This window comes from Pteropus vampyrus, unplaced genomic scaffold (assembly GCF_000151845.1).
Source record: "Pteropus vampyrus isolate Shadow unplaced genomic scaffold, Pvam_2.0 Scaffold635, whole genome shotgun sequence".
NCBI lineage: Eukaryota > Metazoa > Chordata > Mammalia > Chiroptera > Pteropodidae > Pteropus > Pteropus vampyrus.
Window position 1 is genome coordinate 743,427 of NW_011889416.1, and position 12,230 is coordinate 755,656.

Below are 12,230 nucleotides of genomic sequence, written 5' to 3' on the forward strand. Positions count from 1 at the left end.
TTTGTTTTTTTGTTGTTATTGAGTCGTATGAGTTGCTTTGTATATTTCGGATATTAGGCCCTTATCGGAGGTGTTGCTTGCAAATATATTTTCCCATTCGGATGGTTGTCTCTTTACCTGATTTTTTCCTTTGCTGAGCAGAAGCTTTTTAATTTGATGTAGTCCCATTTATTTATTTTAGCTTTTACTTCCCTTTCTTTTGAGGTCAAATTCATAAAATCTTCTTTAATTCCAAGATCTTTCAGTTTTGTTTCTATGTTTTCTTCTATGCATCTTGTTGTTTCAGGTCTTATATTTAGGTCCTTAATCCGTTTTGAGTTAATTTTGGTGTGGCAATAGACAACAGTCTAGTTTCATTCTTCTGCAGGTGGCTTTCCAGTTTTTTCAGCACCATTTATTGGAGAGGCTTTCCTTTCTCCACTGTATATTTTTGGCTTTTTTGTCTAAAATTATTTGCCCATATCAATATGAGTTTACTTCTGAACTTTCGATTCTTTTCCACTGGTCTGTGTGTCTGCCAATGCCACGCTGTTTTGATTACTGTCGCTTTGTAGTGTAACTTGAAGTCAGGCAGATTGATGCCTCCAGACTTGTTCTTTTTTCTCAGGATAGCTTTGGCAATTTGGGATCTTTTGTGCTTCTATACGAATCTGATGATTTATTGTTCTATATTTTTAAAAAATGCCAATGAGATTTTGATGGGGATTGCATTAAATCTGTATAATGCTTTGGGTTATAAGGTCATTTTTATTATGCTGATTCTTCTAATCCAAGAACACAAAATATCTTTCCATTTCTTTGTATCTTCTTCAGTTTCCTTTAATAGATCTTATAAATTCAATTATATACGTCCTTCACTTGTTTCGTTAAATTTATTCCTAAGTATTTTATTCTTTTTGTTGTAATTACAAAAGGAATTATTTTTCCACTTCTTTTTCTGACACTTCATTATTAGAATATAGGAAAGCTATGGATTTTTGAATATTGATTTTGTATCCAGAGACTTTACTGTATTTGCTTATTGTTTCTAGTAGTGTTCTTGGGAAATCTTTAGGATTTTTTATATAGAGAATCATGTCATCCACAAATGTTGACAACCTGACTTCTTCTTTTCCTATTTGGATGCCTTTTAAATCTTTCTCTTGTCTGATTGCACTCGCTAGGATCTCCAATGTTATATTGAATAACAGTGGCGATAATGGACAGCCTCACCTTGTTCCTGATCTTAGAGGGAAGGTTTTTAGTTTTTCACCATTAAGTATAATGTTGGCTGAGGGTTTAGTCACATATGGCCTTTATTATATTAAGGTATTTTCCTTAATACAGATTTTGCATTCGCAGTAGCAGTGTATGAGGGTTCCTTTTTTACCACTTCCTTTCCAACATTTGTTAGTACTTGTTTTTTTGATAATAGTCTTAATAGGAGTGAGATGGTATTATTGTGGTTTTAATTTGCATTTCTCTAATAACAACTGAAGTTGAGCATCTTTTCATATGTCTATCGAACGTTTGTATCTCTTCTTGTTCAGGTCCTGTGCCCATTTTATAATTCGGTTGTTTTTTATTGTTGAGTTGTATGAGTTCTTTTTATATTTTAGATATTGGTCCCTTATTGGAAGCAGATATATTCTCCAATTCAAATGGTTGCCTCTTTGTCTTGTTGATGGTTTCTTTTGCTGTATAGAAGCTTTTTAGTTTGCTATAATCCCATTCTTTTATTTTTACTTTTACTTCCCTTGCCTTTGTGGTCAAATTCAGAAAATCCTCTCTAAGTCCAAATTCAGAAAATCCTCTCTAAGTCTAAGTCTAAGTTTAGTTCTTATGTTTTCTTCTGTGAAGTTTTTTGTTTCAGGTCTTATATTCAGGTCCTTAATCCATTTTGAGTAAATTTTGGTGTGTGGTGATGGGCAGTAGTCTAGTTTCATTCTTTTGCAGGTGGCTTTCCAGTTTTCCCAGCACCATTTATTGAAGAGGCTTTCCTTTCTCTACTGTATATTTTTTGGCTCCTTTTTAAAATATTATTTGCCCATATATACAGGGATTTACTTCTGGACTCTCAGTTCTGTTTCACTGGTCTGTGTGCCTGTTTTTCTGCCAATACCATGCTGTTTTGATTATTGTTGCTTTGTAGAGTAATTTGAAATTAGAGTGATACCTCTGGCCTTCTTCTAGTTCTTTAGGATTGTTTTGGCAGTTCACAGTCTTTTGTGCTTCCATACAAATCTGATGATTTTTGTACTATTTTTTTAAAAAATGCCATTGAGATTTTGATGGGGATTGCAGTAAATCAGTATAATGTTTAGGTAATAAATAAGGCCATTTTAACTATGTTGATTCTTCCAATAAAGAACATAGAATATCTTTCCATTTCTTTGGGTCATCTTCAAATTCTTTTAATAGCGGTTATAGCAGCCAACCTTGTTTCATTCCTCATCTTAGAGTAGCGGTCTCCAGACTTTTTGGCACCAGGAACTGGTGCTCTTATGCTAATCTAATGTCTGATTATCTGAGTTGGAGCTGAGGTGATGATGTTAGCTCTGGAGAATGGCTGCAAATACAGATGAAGCTTCTTTGCTCATTTGCCCACTGCTCTCCTCCTGCTGTACAGCCCCTTTCCTAACAGGCCATGGACCAGTAGCGGTCCATGGCCCAGGAGTTGGGGACCACTGTAAGAGGGAATGTTTTTAGTTTTTCACCATGAAGTATAATATTGGTTGAGAGTTTGTCATATATGGCTTTTATTATGTTAAGATACTTTCCTTCTATACCGATTTTCTTAAGTGTTTTGATCATAAATAGATGCTGTATTTTGTCGAAGGCTTTTTCTGCATCTAGTGATATGATCTCATGATTCTTTTTAATTTGTTTACGTGATGTATCACATTAATCGATTTGTGTATGTTGAACCATCTCTGTGACTCTGGGATGAAGACCTCTTGATCATGGTGTATAATCTTTTTTAATATGTTGCTATATTCGGTTTGCTAGTATCTTATTTAGGATTTTTGCATCTGTGTTCATGAGAGATACTGGTCTGTCGTTTTCTTTTTCTGTGTTATCTGTACCAGGTTTTGTTATTTGGGTAATGTTGGCCTTACAAAATGAGTTAGGAAGTATTGCCTCTTATTTAATTTTTTGAAAGAGTTTGAGAAGAATAGCTATTAAATTTTTATTGAGTATTTGGTAGAATTCAGTGATGAAGCCATCTGGTCCTGGACTTTTACTTTTTGGGAGATTTTTGATGATTGTTTTAATTTCCATACTAGTGATCGATGTATTTAGATTTTCCAGTTTTTCATGATTCTGTCTGGAAAGGTGGTATATTTCTATAAACTTGTCTATTTCTTCTAGGTTATAAAATTTGATATCATATAATTTTTCATAGTATTCTTGAATGATCCTTTGTTTTTTGGTGATATCTGTAGTAATGCTTCTTTCTTTAGTGAGTTTAGCCAGGGCTTTGTCAATTTTATCAACCTTCTCAAAGAACTATCTCTTTGTTGCATTTATTTTTTTCTATTTTCTTTTTGTTCTCTATTTAATTCTGCTCTACTTTTAATTATTTCTTCCTTCTGCTCACTTTGGGCTTCATTTGTTCTTTTTCTAGTTTTTTAAAATGTAATGCTAGGTTGTTTATTTGGAATCGCTTCCTATTTCTTGAGATAGGCCTGTAATGATGTGAACCTTTGCCTTATTTCCTCTTTTGCTGTGTCCCAATGTTTTGATATGTTGTATTTTCATTCTCGTTTGTTTCTATGTATCTCCTGATGTTTCCTTTTATGTTTTCTAAGACGCAGTCATACTTCAGGAGCATGTTGTTTTATCTCCACATATTTGTAGTTCTTCTTGCTTTCATTTTACTGTTGATCTCCAGTTTCGAAGCATTATGATTAGAGACTGTGCTTGGTATGATTTCAGTCATCTTAAATTTTTTGAGGCTAGTTTTTTGTCTCAACATCTAGTCTATCCTTGAGAATGTTTGATGTTCACAAGAGAAGACTGTATAGGCTGCTCTTTTGGGATGAAAGGCTCTGTAAATGTCGATTATGTCCAATTGGTCTAATGTGTCTTTTAAGGAAATTATTTCCTTATTGATTTTGTGTTTGGATGATCTATCTTTCTCTGACGTTTAGTATCTAGGTCCCCTACTATGATTGTGTTTTTGTCAGTTTCTCCCTTTAGTTTTGTTAGTAGATGTTTCAGATTGGGAGCATAAATATTGATAAGTGTGAGGTCTTTTGATGTTTGGATCCCTTTATTATTATGAAGTGTCCATCATTGCCTCTCTTTACCTTTTTATCTTAAAATCTATTTTTTTTTCAGATATACATACAGCTATGCCCACTTTTCTCTGGATGCCATTAGCATGGAGTATTGTTTTCCACCTTTTTACTTTGAGTCTATATTTTCCCTTGCAGATGAGATGTGTCTCTTGAAGGCAGCATATGGGTGGGTTTTGTTTTTTGATCCAATATGCTATTCTGTGTTGTGCCTTTTTATTGGTGAGTTCAGTCCATTTACATTTAGGATGATCATTGAAATATGAGGTTTTCCTATAGCCATTTTGTCTTTTGTTTTCTGGAAGCTCGGTGTCTCCATTGTTTCTTTACCCTTGTATTTCTGTTTGTTATTTTAAATTGGTGGTGTTAAGAAATAAAAATAAAAATGAATTGGTAGTGTTTTGTGGATTTTCCCTCTTTTCTCTCATGTTTTATGCTGTGTGTCTCAGTTCTAGATTTATGGAGTGTGGTTACCTTTAAATTTATATAAAGTATAGTTATATATCTTTATATCTATAACTGTATAATATACACACACATACATACACACACATACACACATATACATATAGAGTAGTCCATTTTCTCTGTGAATTTCTGCCCCTTTGTGAATTTGGATCTTTCTGCCATTTTTTGTTTCTGTTATCTTAAAGTTACATATGCTAAACTTTCATTTCTAATTTGTAGTAGCTGTTATCTTCTCTTTTTACAGTGTATTTTTTTGACCTTTAACCATTATGTAATTTTTAAGCTTTTTAATATCCTGTTTTTAATAAGAGTTCCACCTTTCTCCTTCTGTCTTCTGTTAGTCATCTTACTCATAGTTATGTATTTTTTGTCCTTCTGTTACATGTAGAATGACCCCCATCAGTATTTTTATAATGAAGGCCTTGTGGTGGAAAATTCTCTCAGCTTTTGTATGTCCGCAAAGGTCTTTATTTCTTCTTCATATCTAAAGGAGAGCTTTGCTGGATATATTATTCTTGGTTGGTAATTTCTTTCTCTCAATAGTTTGAATATTTTGTTCCACTCCTTCCTTGCTTGTAAGGTTTGTGCTGAGATGTCTAATGAGTTTTCCTTTATAAATTACTATTATCTTTTCCCGGCTTTCTTGATAAGTATTTGTCATTAATCTTTGACAGTTTTAATGTAACATGTCTTGGAGAAGGCCTTTTTGAGTTGAGATAATTGGGTGTTCTCTTTGCTTCTTGGATTTGAAGATCCAACTCTTTCCATAGTTTTGGAAACGTCTCATCGACTATTTGAATAGGCTCTCTGTCGACCTCTTTCTCTTCTCCCTCTGGTATACCCATTATTCTTTTGTTGCTTTTCCTGATGATGTCAGATAATTCTTTCCATTTTTTTTCACTCTCAAATCTCTTTATTCTTCCATCTGTGTCATTTCCAGGTTTATGTCTTCAATATCACTAATTCTTTCCTCTATCTGGTCAACTCTATTTTTAAGCTTGCTATTTCAGTCTTCATCTCTTTTAATGAGTTCATCTCCAGAAGTTCTATTTGGTCGTTTTTTAGGGTTTCGGTCTCCTTGTTAAAATATTCATTTTGTTTGATTATTTTGTTTCTAATTTCTTGGAATTGATGGTTAATGTTTTTTTGCATGTCATTGAGTTTTGTCAGAAGTGAGATCTTGAATTCTGTCATTTAAGTCACATTTTTTTTGTCTTTAAGCTTATTTTCTAGAGATTTTTCACTTTTTGAGGTGCCTTTTCACCTTGTTTGTTCATGGTGTTTGATGGACTGTTTCTCCTCCTTGGCATTAGTGGGCATGTACTCTGTTTTTGTTTTTGTTTTAAAAAGAATTTCTTACATAGTAATCTCTTCAGCAGGTTGATGTGAAGGGGTTTTTATTTTGATTTCCATTAAGTGGCATCCACGCCTCTTGAGTCTTTGCTTTGAGGTTAAAAAGGCTCCTTTTTCTCTGGTAAGCCATATGCTTTCTTCCCTATTAGGTCATTTCTGTCATAGGGCCTCATCCCCATGAATAGGTACGATGGGCAATTGGTGTCTTAGACTCTGAAGAGGCCCTAAGTCATTTTGCTGCCCCAGTAGTCAGATGCAATGTTCCATTGCTTCCTTCTGACTCAGCCTGACTGGGAGGGGGCAGGGTTAATTGGGAGAGGTCTGGATGTGCGTGGCCACTTTCTTTACCATAGTGCTGTCCTCCAGGTTTCAGCTGTCCTGCTTCAATATCATCGCGCTTGTCTCTGGTACCAGCTGTCATGTAGGTTTCAGTACCGGTTGTGCATATTTCCCTGGGTTTCAGTGGTAGCTCTGAGCAGATATAGGGCGGAGGAGAGAGTGCTCTCTCGGTTGGTTGGCGGGGGCACAGCCAGGCTCCTGTGTCTCACTCAGCCTCCACTTGGCAGTGGGCCACTAAGACACAGCTGTCGCCGGTTCGCACTCAGTCTCTGCTCCGCTTTCTGCCCTAATCCCTAGGCTCAGCTGCATTGAACACCTTGATCACTCAGGCAGTACTATTCCAGGAACCTGCCATGAAATCCCCCTACCCCCCCTTCAGGTAGCTTCAGTTACGTATGGAAGTTCCTTTGTTTCTCTCAGTCTACACCCCCACCCCCACCCCAGCCTCTTGTGATTTCGGCTTTCCAGTGCTCTGATGCACAGACCTCTCAGACTTGCTTGTGTGTCAGTTGGGTGTTATTTGTTGAGTTGTAGATGTTCAGCTTGTTATTTTAAGGGGAGAGATCTGGGAAGCTCCCTCTCCTTGCCATGCTTTTGATGTCACTCCTCCTCTGCTTCTGACATCACTCCTTTATTGTGATTTATGTATTTCTTAAAATTGATTTTCGAAATTTGTTTTTTCCTGTACATATATATAAATTGCTCTTAGTCTTAGGGGATAGTTTTAACTTGTTACACAAGTGCTGAAATACTTCTTTAGATACTGTTTTTCATTTATAAAAGATATTTATTTTTTCAAATACTTCATCTTTTGGGGGCATCTTTTTACCCTTGTCATTATTTTTATTCTTGCTTATTTTTGAGTACCATCTATAGTAGTACTTTTAACACTCTACTGTTGGGATATAATTAATAATAGTTTGTGCCACATTAAACCAATACAAGAGCAGATAAAATGTGACTGTTCTTATAAGATCATTGTTTTATCTTCCCATACTTGGCAGCACTGTAAAATGATTAATTTAATGCCCTTGAATGGATTACAGTTTTAGATTTGTTATATATTAATTAAATGTCATTTTTCTCTATGTTTTTATAGGCCCTGACTTTGTTGTTTGTGATGAAGGCCATATTCTAAAAAATGAAGCATCTGCTGTTTCAAAAGCTATGAATTCTATACGATCAAGGAGGAGAATTATTTTAACAGGAACACCACTTCAAAATAACCTAATCGAGTGTGAGTTAATATCTGCAATTATGCTGTAGTTTATTAGCTTTGCCACTTTGCCATTTGCCTTTCTTTTGTATAGTATAGTCTCTAATCATGATCTTCATAGGTCTATCTTAGTCTACTGTGAAAGCATATCTTACATTTCACATGGAATGCTTTATTTTTTTGTGTGTATTTACAATGATTTATTTGCCCTGGGTATTTTACATATATATATATATAACTATACATCTAATATCTGTATGTATTTCCAGAATTGTTAAGGTGGATAGATAAAATACTCATCTGCAATTACGAGAGTTGGCATAAATGACTTTTAAGGTTCTAAGATTATAAAATGAGTTGCTGAGTTTACTGATCTTTTTCTAGTTTTATAGGGTTCTAAATTGTACAACTTCTGGAGACCAGTAGAGGGCTGCAACAGCTCAGAGAAAATGGCTAGGAAGCTTTACTTGCATCTCTGGCACTTTGAGCTGAAAAATTATCAATGCTGAAAGTAGAAATCTAAGAGCCACTCCATATGCACTTCACTGTCAACAGATTTTAAAAGAGGTCAGGAATAATTTGCCAAATTCTGAAAACTAGAAACACCCTATAATTAAGCATTTTGCTACCAACAACTTTCTCTTCTTTCAAATGGAGGCCAAATTAAACCTCACTAACATAGGGTAATTAGGATAAAAAGGTCAATCAAAATGAGTTAGCATTCCTCCACCTCCTTTCAGACCCATTGCTCCACACTGCTGCTACCAGACTAATCTTCTTAAAACAATTATTATATTAGGTTACGCTCACGTCTACTTTATTATCTTTTGCACATATGCAGCTCTGACGTCTAACTTTTCTTTACTTAGATTTTTTTTGTCTTTATTGAAATATAATAGACAGTTATTTGTATTTACATCATACAATTCAGTTTTTTTAAGTTATAGTTGGCATACAATAATAGTTTCAGTTGTATAGCATAGTGATCAGAGATTTACTCGCAGAGTGATCACCCCACTAAACCTAGTACCCCTCTTCCCCCTTACATATTTATTACATTATTAACCATCTTCCCCATGCTACACTCTACATCTCCATGCCTATTCTGCAACTATCCATTTGTACCTCTTAATCCCTTTGTCTTTTTTTGTCCTTTCCAACCCCTCTCCCATTTAGTATCCCTTTAAATATTCTCTGTATCTATGAGTTTATTTTGTTTTTGTTGTTCTTGTTTATTTGTTCTTTAGATTCCACATGTACGTGAAATCATGCAATATTTGTCTTTCTCTATCTGACCCATTTCATTCAGTGTAATTACCCTCTAGGTCCATCAGGCAATATTGTTTTCCATCCCGTTCCTTTTAGTCTATGTGTGTCTTTTAATCTGAAGTGAGTCACTTTTAGGCATTATATGTAGGGGTCTTGCTTTCTTATCCATTCAGCCATTCTGTCTTTTGATTGGAACACTTAATTCTTTTCCATTTGAGGTCCTCGTTGATAGGAATGTAGTTATTACCATTCTTTATTCTTGTTTTTGATACATGCTTTTTCTTCTTAAAGAAGTCCCTCCAACATTTTCTGTAATACTGGCTTGGTGATGATAAATTCCTTTAGCTTATTTTTTTGTCTGGGAAGCTCTTTATCTGTCTTTTGACTCTAAATGATAGCTTTGCTGGATAAAGTATTCTTGGTCGTAGATCCTGGGTTTTCATCACTTTGAATATTTTGTGCCAAGCCCTCTGTCCTGCAAAGTTTCTTTTGAGGAATCAGCTGCCAGTCTTATGGGTGCTCCCTTGTAGGTAACTTACTGCTTTTCCCTTGCTGCTTTTAAGATTCTGTCTTTGTATTTAACCTTTGGCGTTTTAATTATGATGTGTTTTGGTGTGGGCCTATTTGGGTTCCTGGTTTTTGGGACTCTCTGAGCTTCCTGGGGTTTTATGTTTATTTCCTTCACCAGGTTAGGGAAGTTTTCCATCATTATTTCTTCAAATAGCTGTTCAACATCTTGTCCTTTTTTCTGGTACCCCTATGACAGATATTTTTACATTTAATAGTGTCCTATAGTCTTCTTAAATTATTATTATGGTCTTCGCTTCTTTTTTCTTGTCATTCTGATTGAGTGTTCTTGGTTTTCCCATCCTCTACATAGGTCATTTAATCCTCTATTCACTTTGTTCATTCCATTTAATATACTTTTCATCTCAGATAATAAGTTCTTCATTTCTGACTGGTTCCCTTTTATAATTTCCATTTCCATTTTTATGTTTTTTATCTCTGTTGAAGTTTTCACTGGATTCATCTACACTTCCTTTAAGTTCATTAAGTATCTTTATATCCAGTGTTTTGAACTCTGCATCTGTTAGATTGCTTGACTCCATTATTTCTGGATCTCTGTCTATTTTCTCATATGGTTTCCTCTTCTTTGTCTTCCCGTTTTGGCTGCCTTTCTGTGTCCTTTTCTATGTACTAAGCAAAGTTCTTAAGTCTCCTGGTCTTATTAGTGTGGCTTTGTGTGGTAGGTGTCCAATGGCACAGTCCTGAGAGGGGATCAGCTGCAGGCCAAGTTTTGCCCCAGCCTCTATCCTTCTGGGGCCACCTGTTAAGATTCAGCAAGCAATCCACAGATGCTATGCTTATAGTTGCCTCAAAAGGCCACACCAGAAACTGAGGCCACCTGCCTCCAGTGTGAGTGTAGGTGTTGCTCAGCAAGGGTCACCTGACTAAGGGAGGACACACTGGATGTGGCTTTGATGGGGCTGTGAGTTGGGGGAGGCAGAGTCCTAGAGAATCCTTTGGTCGGAGTGACCTCTGTTATCCAGTTTGATGACGTCTCCTCTATGGTAGGGCTGTGTCCGCACACTGGGAGGGAGTAGGGCTCAACAGAGGAACAGTTGATACCACCGGCTCCTCTGTATAGAGCAAGTCTCACCTCAGCCCTCACTCTGACAACTCAGTGTACCCCTGTAAGTCCCCGCACAGCCGAACCGGCACTGGTGCTCAGAGCGAGCAGGTTCGTCACAACTAAAGTCGGAGACATGGCCCATTTAAGAGGCATCTGCAACTGCCGGCTACTGCTGACACAGCCTCTGTCCTACTCAACCGCTTGGAACCGGGCAACTTCATGTCCTCGCTCCTACCTTTGCAGGGTTGATTTCTTAGATTTCTCCCTAGTTGTATGGCTTGTTCATCTAGATCTCAGGTGATGTTCTCTTGCTGTTTGCTCCTCGTTTCTGTCACAACTTCAATTTGTCGCCAGAGGGATGAACAGAGCCTCTATCATCTATGCCATTTATTTTCTTCCCTCTCAAGTGGAATGCTTTATAAATATGAATGGTAAACCACAGTCAAGAGGTGTGCCATTGTGAGTGTTCAAACATAAATAAAGAATTTGAAATATATAAAGAGTGTCAGAAGTCTTAATGATTGCTTTAAGAGCACAACTAGATTTTTGACTTCAGGAGATACTGTAACACAATATGTCTAGATAGAACATTTCAAAGAAATGCTACATGTGAACATTTGAGGAAGGTGGAGATGAGAGAAGAATCCATATCACGATAGAGTTTGCTAAGGCGGAGGACAGGTGATGTGAACCGAGGGAATGACTTGTAATTTCTTTCTTTTTAGTATGTGTGTGGTGATACTAAAGAGGGAACATAAGGTTATTCAGCAAATTGATTGAAATTTCCCATTATAATCCATTATAATAGCTTTTTGTTATTTTTATGTTGTTTCCGTTCATTTAATATATTTATAGTAATTCAAGTGTTTTTTTATTATTTATAATTCTGGTTATTATTTCACTTAAGTCTATATTTTATCTTTGTTTTTATCTGTTCCTATTTCCCCCTTTTTTGTTACCCTATTTATAGAAATACTATTTCACATCGTAGTCCTATTTGTATATGGTAAGTGGTCACTCTTAAGGACCTCTGGAACTAAATCAGTTAAAATAAAATTTGATATAGTAGCTTATTACCTGATTTTATTATTTTGACTCACATTCTATGTGTTTTTCACAAGATATCCTTGCTGACCATAAAATTATGGTTAAAAGTATAAAATACTTGTTTTGTCCTTCATATCTATTGTAAAGAATAGTGAGTTAGAATAAAATGTTCTTAGATTTTTAAAAAACATTTATGTCTAGAATTTAGAGTGGTTTTAATTTGAATTTCTCATCTGGTTTAGGTAATCCAGTTCTAGACCAGACTTATAACCAATGTTTAGTCTGCACTCAGTTTGGTGTTCTTCTTTTGTAGCTTAATTTTATTGCTTCCATGGCATGCATTTCTGACATGAACATTTTTTTCAGAGAACTTTTCTAAGTCCTTTTGCCATTTTTATTGTTAATGGACTAACATCTTCTCTTTTAGATCATTGCATGGTTAACTTTATTAAGGAAAATTTGCTTGGCTCCATTAAGGAGTTCAGGAATCGATTTATAAACCCAATCCAAAATGGTCAGTGTGCAGATTCTACCATGGTGGATGTCAGAGTAATGAAAAAACGTGCTCACATTCTCTATGAGATGTTAGCTGGATGCGTTCAGGTACAAATACATTCAAAAGTAA

At 35.7% G+C, this 12,230-nt stretch overlaps 1 protein-coding gene across 8 annotated transcripts in view; it reads left to right on the forward strand.

The window, feature by feature from the left end:
- Window positions 1–12,230, forward strand: part of ATRX (ATRX, chromatin remodeler) — a 262,193-nt gene that overhangs the window by 155,684 nt on the left and 94,279 nt on the right. For all 8 annotated transcript variants that reach the window (XM_011384940.2, XM_011384947.2, XM_011384944.2 and 5 more), the window contains 2 exons: window positions 7,540–7,677; window positions 12,033–12,208. In XM_011384940.2, the coding sequence (XP_011383242.1) occupies window positions 7,540–7,677; window positions 12,033–12,208 (314 nt within the window). The remainder of the gene's footprint in view (window positions 1–7,539; window positions 7,678–12,032; window positions 12,209–12,230) is intronic.